Source organism: Anopheles coluzzii, chromosome 3 (assembly GCF_943734685.1).
Source record: "Anopheles coluzzii chromosome 3, AcolN3, whole genome shotgun sequence".
In the NCBI taxonomy this organism is placed as follows: Eukaryota; Metazoa; Arthropoda; class Insecta; order Diptera; family Culicidae; genus Anopheles; species Anopheles coluzzii.
This window is the reverse complement of record NC_064671.1, coordinates 59,861,784-59,870,746: the sequence shown is the minus strand read 5'-3', so window position 1 is coordinate 59,870,746 and position 8,963 is coordinate 59,861,784. Positions and strand designations below refer to the sequence as shown.

Sequence of the window (8,963 nt, the reverse complement as noted above, 5' to 3'; positions counted from 1 at the left end):
TTATATTATTAAAATGATCCAAATACAGGCGGTCCCCGAGATGCGTAAAATGAAAGTTCCATACCTACCAGCATTAAACGGCTTTGAAGGCATTCAGAAGGCATTTAAGGCCTTAGTCGCCTTAGAAGCCGAATATAGATTTCAACCAAAACTTTCAAGGCTGTAACGGGTTCTCTTCGAAATATTTCAACTTTTTGATTCAACGAGAACAGATAGCTTGCCGCCATCTTCGCTTGTTTATATACTGGTTTTGCACCCTTACTAATGTAACTGCCAAATAGAGCAGTGACAACGCTTTTGGTTCCGAACCGAGAAAGCGTGTGTTCAAATCCTGATTTTTATGATCTTTTTTCCGTGCTTATTTCTTTTTTTATTAATATTTTCTTGCTATTATTAATATAAACAAAATTTTTGTGAAGCAAAATTAAAATAATACCTTTTTAAAAATCGTAATAATTACACTATGTTCACCCTTCATTATTAGGATGGGAGAAATATGTATTTAATTTCTCCTTTTATTAGAGTTATCGAAATGAGTTTGATATATTAACACCTTTCAACGGGTGTTTGCAACAACCGAATAATGCAGACCATCTTTAATAAAGTGAAATAGCTCAGAGCTTAACGCAAGAGAACATAACACGTAAATCGTGGTATCGAATCTCACGCTCATATCTGGGAACACTACAACAGTGCAGTGCTGAAGACGCTTGTAAGGTTTTCTTTTGACAGTTGCAATTTCAAATTTCAAATGAAAAGCGAAATTTTTCATTGACATATTTCAAAGGCATTTAATAACTGCTAAATGCACTGCTGATCGCAGTGATCAATTCGCCGGTGATGACAAGGCGATTAGAAGGCATTTAACGGAAATTTACGGGTAGGGAAGGAGACAACTTTTGAAGCTCATTTTGTTCGAAGTGTCAGAGCGTTTCTACATACACCGAGAATGCAGCTGAGAAAAAAGCTGACAGCATGCTTTGACAGCGACTGACAGCATTTTCGGTGAGAGAAATCTCCTCAGCATGTAAAGAACGATGGAGCTGAGAAAAAATTAAATTGGCAGTTTATGTCGAACGATCAATTATTGTTTGTATTTTTGCAGTCTAATAATCGTAGAAATGTTACTAAAAAGTAAAAGAATTTTTTTTACTTCATTTTAGCGATTCAAATGGATTTTTACAACATAATTTTAAAAAGTCTCATCTCGGCGCTTTCCGGAGCTTCTACACACACCGGCGTGAGAAACCGGTTGTCAATTCTCTCACGCCAGGACTCCACAGAGCATAACACGGAGCGCAACATAACAACTGACAGCTGCCAAACGCTTGAGAAAACGCTTGGGAAAGGAGGTTAAGCGTTTCATTAACTATCGGTCATCGCAGTAGGTTGGTAGCTTTTCAACGAAAAATGAGCGGCCTTCTAAGGATATTCAAAACATGGTACCGGCAATAAAGCGTTTTATGAAGCGTTTAGCAGCTGTCAGTTGTTATGTTGCGCTCCGTGTTATGCTCTGTGGAGTCCTGGCGTCACAGCCATCTCTCAGCTGCTTTCTCGGTGTATGTAGAAACGCTCTCACGTCGGTTTGTCGGTGGTTTTAGGGCGGTCATCTGTGAATCGGTAGGCATATAAAAAATCGGTAGGAATACAGATAAATCGGTATTTCTGGTCACTCTGGTCCACTGTGCCATCTCCCGTCAATGTGACATTTGAGCGACACAGGTTTGACGGTTGCCTAACCCCAAGCATGGAAAACCCGAAAAATCTAGAAAAATCTTGAAATTTTTGCATTCGCTCGGGCTTGTATTTGCCAATGAAAGCCGCTGTGAGTCGTTGTCGGAAGCAAAGTATCGTTAAGTCTAGAAACAGCCGCTCGTCAGATTAAACACACACTAACGACACGGGGATTTGAGTAGCGTTAAATTTGTCCGTGCAAAACTCACATTTTCCTAGACAGCGAAAAGGACTGTGCATTGTTGGTTCGCAGCGACGTTAAAAAACCACAGCAACGCTTTTACTGTAGGTCCAATCGACTGTAAGCGACGGTTGCGGTCTTCGTGCACTACCCGAAAACAAATAGACAAAATGGCTAAATGGGGCGAAGGCGATCCACGCTGGATTGTGGAGGAACGGCCGGATGCGACAAATGTCAACAATTGGCACTGGACAGAGAAGAACGCCACACCGTGGTCGAAGGATAAGCTAAAGGTCCTGCTGGACGGGTTTGTGATTGCCGAATCGGGCCTGGAATGCACGGTAACCAAGATCGACAAGCTGGACGGCGAGGCGACGGCCAACAACCGCAAAGGCAAGCTGATATTCTTCTACGAGTGGAACATAGTGCTGCTGTGGAAGGGCCGGTACAACGATGAGGAGGTGACGGGTAAAGTGAGCATTCCAAACCTGTCCGAGGAGAACGATGTGGACGAGGTGGAGCTAACTGTGTCGGTGGACAGTTCGAACCCGGCCTCGGAGAAGCTGAAGCTGTTCATGTACAACATCGGCCGGGACAAGCTGAGAAAGCAGCTGGATACGTACATCCGCGAGCTGAAGGCGGACTTTGCCAAGGGGCTGATACTGCCGAAAAAGGACGAGATGAACGGTACCGAGACGGCGCCGCAAAAGAAGGACAAGGAGACGGTGTATGCGAGCGGGTTCAACAAGAAGAAGATCGACCTCGAAACGGTGACCAGTTCGCCGGACGCGTCGAAACAGAAGAGCGTCGGGTGCAAGCTGGACTTGAAGACGCTACAGACGACTGAGAAATTCCAGTGTCGCGCGAATGAACTGTTCGATGCACTTACGCGGGAGGACATGGTGACCGCATTCACCCGTGGCCACGTGAAACACGAGCTGTTCAAGGGAGGAGAGTAAGTGTAGAGCCTCTCGCACATTTGGGAAACCGAACACAACTTTTTAACCGTTGTTCTGTGTGTGTGTTTTTTTTCTCTCTTCTTTTTAGCTTCGTCTACTTTGGAGGTAACATTTCTGGCAAGTTTGAGGAAATTGTGCAGAACAAGAAAATAGTTCAAACTTGGCGATACAAACAGTGGCCTTCGGGACATTATTCAACCGTCACGATGGAGTTGGAGGAAAAGGTAAGTTTGTTTTAAGTAATGGTTCATTCACCTTCGTTTAGCTTAGTTTTAGTTTAGTACTAAATAGTAGTTAAATTTCAATTGTTTAATTTCATTCTCTTGAAGCTGCATTTAAATTGATTTTTGTGTCGATAATTTTTGTTTATTATTCATCTACCTTTTGATGTCAAAGTAATTATGGTTTAGCGACTTCTGTCGGCGGCATCTGAGTTGAGAATATTTTATTTATGGTAGTTGCGATAAATACATATGTGGCATAGTCATATGGGAATATGCGAACATGTTTTCTAACTAAAAACGCTCCAATGTTTTATAACACAGTGGTTGGCAAAGTGCGGCCCGTCGCAGCATTCAATCCGGTCCGCGAATGGATTTGCCTGATTTTAAATGGGAGGAAACTATTAGTATACAAATTACTGAAGATATTTTAGTATGACATTTTACAACGTCGTACTCATTCAACCTTAATTATAGTAAAATGAAATGAGGAACCAATTAGTGAGGTCGAAATCGATCTTACAGGGTTTCCCACGATTTATTGGTTGGTTCCCATCAATTTTTGATGGGTTCCCATATTTGTTTTGTGCCTTCCTACGATTTTTTGGTCGTTTCCCAGAATTTTTGGTTCAATTGTATTGATATCCAATCGGAAAATACCAATAAATTACGGGAACGAACTAAAAATCTATGGGATACAACCAAAAAATCGTGGAAACGCACCAAAAAATCATGGGAACTGACCAATAAATCGTGGAAACCCTGTAATATCCTCGCATTTGATATTTATATTGTTTCAAGACGACAATAAGGCTTTTGAAATGAAGGACTAATACAAAAGAAGTCGTATTCGAAATTTTGTATTGAGAAGAGATTAAAGTCTGGTTACAGTAAATTTATTTAAAGTAATGCATGCGTCTTTGCGACAAGAGAGAGAGAGAGGGAGAGAGCTTTCGCCCTTCTCCAACGCAATACATGTAATACATAGTTTTGGAGCTTTTATGCATTTTTCTCGTGATAGTATTTTTTACCTTTTGTTGGTTTTTCTTTACTGTAAATTAGTTGGTTTAATTTTTATTGGTTCAGGGGTAGTTTCAGTCGTAGTTGAAAACAAAAACGAAAATTAAAAAAATCCTTTTGTTTTTACGTGTTGCTTTTTACGAGAATAACAATTGTCAAAATGCTTTTTCATACGAAATTAGTTATCAATTTATAGGACATGGTTTTATTTGTTCGTAAAGCATTTTGATTGTTATTAAATGCACGTTTGTTTCGAGGAATTTTCATTCTTCATTAAGAAGCAATATTATTCTTGTTTTGTTGTTTTGTGCACTCGCTCGCGCTCCATTATTGCGCACTCTGTTTCCGATGCTATTAACTGATGATTTTTACAAATAGTTTGAATTATGGGATCTACCAATTTTGACCTTTGTTTGGATGTTATTTTTACAAAAAATTAACCCAAACCAAATAAATCACCAATCGCATTATTTTATAGTATTGTTTAATTATTTTGTTTCTAAATTTCGGGGTTCGTCCCGCGGATCTCGGTCATTTACTAAATTTGGCCCTTTACCTCAAAAGTTTGCCAACCGCTGATATAACACATTGATGCTATGGTTTTACAGTTATGAATTAAATTTTGTGAAATGGTTATAAACCCAACGATTAATTTTTGGCTTTTGAATTGATCATTTTGTAACAATTCAACTGCAACTCTTTGATTTGATTGCCGTTGTTCTTACATATATTTAAATATGTAATAATGGCGATTGTTGTACATATATTTAAATATGTACAACAATCGCCATTATTTGAATCTTGCATATAGTTAGAGCATTGTAAATACTCCTACTGAAGTTCCTAAAATAACAAACATCGGCTCGTATGTGTCGCTTCTCATTACTTTCGTAGGACAAATTATTTTGCATTGAGGAACCCTAACACGTGCTCAGTCATTCCTTATCTAAAAGAATAAGAGCAATAATCTGCACAAAATCGTTGTCTTTGTACTAATCTTTTTTATTTGTTCGACTATTTTGGCTCACTGTTTTGCTATTTTTTAAACCTTTTCTAATGTTTATTTTTTATGTTTTATGTTTGTGCTTGGCGAAAACAATTTGCATTTAATTATTTATCAACTATTGGATACTATCTTGTCTATAACTAAAAGGAAGAAAAGTAATAATTATTTCTGTAGGTCTGGTAAATCTTGGATCTATTACAATCATCATTAACAGTGCTGTGAAGATTCATTTCATTTTTCAAATTTCTCACTGATAATCGTTACTTACACATTTTGAAGATTTCTTAACTTCCTAATGTCTAATAATAACAGAATTTTGTCGAGTCAATTTCCAATGTAATTTTTCATTGCTTGCAAGATATTTTTCAACAGCTGTCAAATGTTGTATTTGCATCACAATAATGTTTCAATTAATCTATATCATTTTCAACACGTCTCAAGCTAGAATGAGTTTGTCAGTTCTTTGTGGTGTGTTGAAAATCATGTGTAAGAACGGATTTTTTTTATTTATCATTCGACAGCTGTTGAAAAATGCCTTGGAGTCGTTGAAAAACGTGATCAATAAGGATATGCACATTCGAAAGTGACCTGGAAAATCCTTTACAGAGTTTTCCAAGTCACTTTCAAATTGTCTTTTTTTTCAACGCGTGCAAAATGTTATTCCACATCACTCTGATATTTCATTGCAGTCCTTAGAGAGACGTAGGGAGGTAGCACAAGCAGTTTTTGTAGCAAAATTAATAAAAGGCGAAATTGATGCTCCCGAGCTTCTTCTTAAAATAAATTTGTACGCCCCTGACCACGCACTATTTCCTCGAAATTTTCTGATCAAAATAGACCGGGCCCGTACTTCCAGAGGAGCTCATGATCCAATTATTTCAATGTGTAAAGCTTTCAATAAGTTCTACTGTTTTTTTGACTTCAACATTACAGTTGCCACGTTTAAATGTTCATGTCTGTTTTCAAATATATAGCAAGTAAGGTTATTTTAAGTATTACTTTATTTTAATATTGCAAAGGCCCCTGCGCGCGCCACGCAATTATCTTCAATAAATAAATAAATTTCCATCAATTTTAACTTCTTCAGCATGATTTTCAACACGTCTCAAGCTGGATTGAGTATGACAGTTCTTTATGATGTGTTGAAAATCATGTGTAAAAACTGAAATTTCATTTTGAAGCAACACTATTGCTGTTGAAGAACATCTTAGAGGCGGTGAATAATTATGTGCACATTCGAAAGTGACTTGGAAAACCCTGTATATCATTTTAACGACTTCTGTAAGAAAACTAATACATCCTCGGAAATGCTTGTACTTAAAATACACGATATTATAGTTTTGTACTCTTTAACTTTTGTTATAATCTATGTATTGATTGATATTGGACATGTGACTTTTTTATATAGATTTGGTGTCTATTTTCGGTCTTAATTACAGTCGTATGTCGGGGGTCACCTGTATTAACTTTATAACACAAAAAGAGATTGGAATGGATTATTATAAATTATTAAACTTCTGTATAATACTTGTTGTAAGATTATCATATTTTATCATAAACAGATAACATCGTTATCATAAACATATAAATAAATAAATAAATAAATATTTAAGATAACTGGTTTCTGAATCAAAAGTTCCTTTCAAAATAAATGACATTCGTCATTTTTCACTACTTCTTGAATAATCGTGCATTGCATAGAAATATATTCGAATGAAAAACATTTGCTTTACTTTCCAGGAGGACCACACAGAGCTTAATCTGACCCAAACGATGATTCCGGCGGCGGAGCTCGAAACGACTAAACAGAACTGGCAACGTTACTACTGGAATAGCATTCGTTCTGCCTTTGGTTTCGGAAGTTTTCTTTGCTAAAAGCATTCGAATGCTAAAACCAATCACCGCCACACAACACCACCACCATATGCACTTCTGGCTTGCTGGCTCTGTCTTGACGAACTTCTTAGCAGCTCGTGTGGATGTAGACATCGTAATATGCGGCTAACAAGCAAACATCTCCTCCAAACAGTGCTTCTCGCTGTGGATATGCTAGTAATCATGCAAGATCTCACAGCATTGATGCTTGCTTTCCCAGCATCGAACCATAGCTGGAAAGGATGAATCGACGGCACTAATACTGTTTGCAAGTCGTAGTAGCTAGACAGCAACAGAAAAGCAAAGTGTGCGTTCCGTATGATTAGTATTCAACATTTGTTCCCAATCAATTATCGCGCCGAATGCAACAGAGCGTGTGAGTTCGGCAGTGGACATTTTTGCAATACAGCCATAACGAGCATGGGGAACTTTTGTCAGCTCTTGCGTTTTTTCGTTCGCGCATCCAAGAAATAGTAGGAAAGGAAGCTGCAGAATGGTTCGTTTGATCATTGCTTTAATTTATGTTAACAGCCCATAGCATAGCAAATCGATGCTGTCCCCACTATGATCAGTAACATCGAGTCGTAAGGGAATTCGCGTGGTATTGTGATGCAGGGGGGCCTGCCTGTGAGGAGATTTTACTTTCGAGTTAATAAAAAGTAAATGAGTAACAGTTCCAATTGAGTAACTGATCGCATATTTATTTCACATGTAGTTTACCGTCGGAAAGAACAAAGTCATTCGCCTATGGTATATGTTTTAGTAGTTGGAAGCCTAATTCGATTCAATAATGTGTGGATCTAAAGAGATACTTCGCCATTTTGCACACATGCAAAAATACTGAAAGTGTAATTTTTCTAAGTTTCGTCTGCAGTATTTTGATATAACCATTTCTAGTAACCATTCCAGTATCTCGCCATCGCCATAACTTCTTGACCAAAGTGGAAAAGTTTTACGCTAAGAAACAATTCGATGTCTCGCTATTGGTGAAAGACTGTGTCTGATAATCCTGCTCCATTACACCCTGCGTTAAGTATACGCACATATACGCTATACGTGGCCACGAAGAAGTGGAAATGCGAATGTGCAACATAAATAATTTTATTGTCCAGAACAACTGAAGTCATTTCTACATTGCTGGTTACGGTCTACAAAAGAGAGAAACGGGATAGCGATAACAGAACAGAAGACATGGCCAAGTACATAAATTTCATGAGCTTCTTCAGTGAATTAAACATGCATTTGTGGAACATGTTCACAATGAGACAAGTTCGTATTATTACTGTTTCCATACAGTGTGGTTGATATGTCTCAGTTTCAGTAGTTTTTGAAAGGAAATTAATTAGAACTAAATGAAGCACTTTATCTTTTTATCTACTAATGTATAAAAGCTTGACATATTCTGCAGAAAGATATGGTTTATTTTACGTCGTTTTAGACTAAAAGGCTTCAGATGGTTGGTAGAGCACATCATTTTAGAGATTGTCCCGTTGTCGTTCTCATTAGGCGACACAGAACTTAACCAACATTTTTTTTTTACCACGAAAGCCCTACGCTTTACAGATACACATACATATCACTTAATCTACTTCTAGAGTAGCTATTTATTATATTTAGATGGAGAAGTGCACTACATTTTATCTTGAGAACTTTTTTTTATATCCGAAATCTGATTTAAGACTACACTCTTGATATATATATTGATATTGATAGACACATTGATTGATGTCCTATGATGATCGGTGGTTTTTCTATGCAGATTACCGAAAGATTTAGTTGAGACTCTTGGTTTTAAATAAGAGAAGATACAAAACCAACATTATCTGCAAAAGGGCGAAAAGTAAATTCAGTGGATGGACAATATCTAGACTTCTTGCATAAATATCAACCGGGGGTTAACTAGATGTTAACATAGAAGAAGTCTAGAAAAAATATCGCCAGCGATAGTTAAGAAGAAACTGACTCAG

At 37.6% G+C, this 8,963-nt stretch overlaps 1 protein-coding gene across 1 annotated transcript; it reads left to right on the top strand.

Annotated features, from left to right (window-relative positions):
• Window positions 1-1,725: 1,725 nt before the first annotated feature.
• On the top strand, window positions 1,726-7,684 carry LOC120957269 (activator of 90 kDa heat shock protein ATPase homolog 1). Its single transcript, XM_040379381.2, has 3 exons — window positions 1,726-2,870; window positions 2,963-3,098; window positions 6,862-7,684. Exons 1-3 carry the CDS (start codon window positions 2,086-2,088, stop codon window positions 6,994-6,996), a joined length of 1,056 nt encoding a protein of 351 aa, XP_040235315.1. The 5' UTR covers window positions 1,726-2,085; the 3' UTR covers window positions 6,997-7,684.
• The last annotated feature ends 1,279 nt before the right edge of the window (window positions 7,685-8,963 follow it).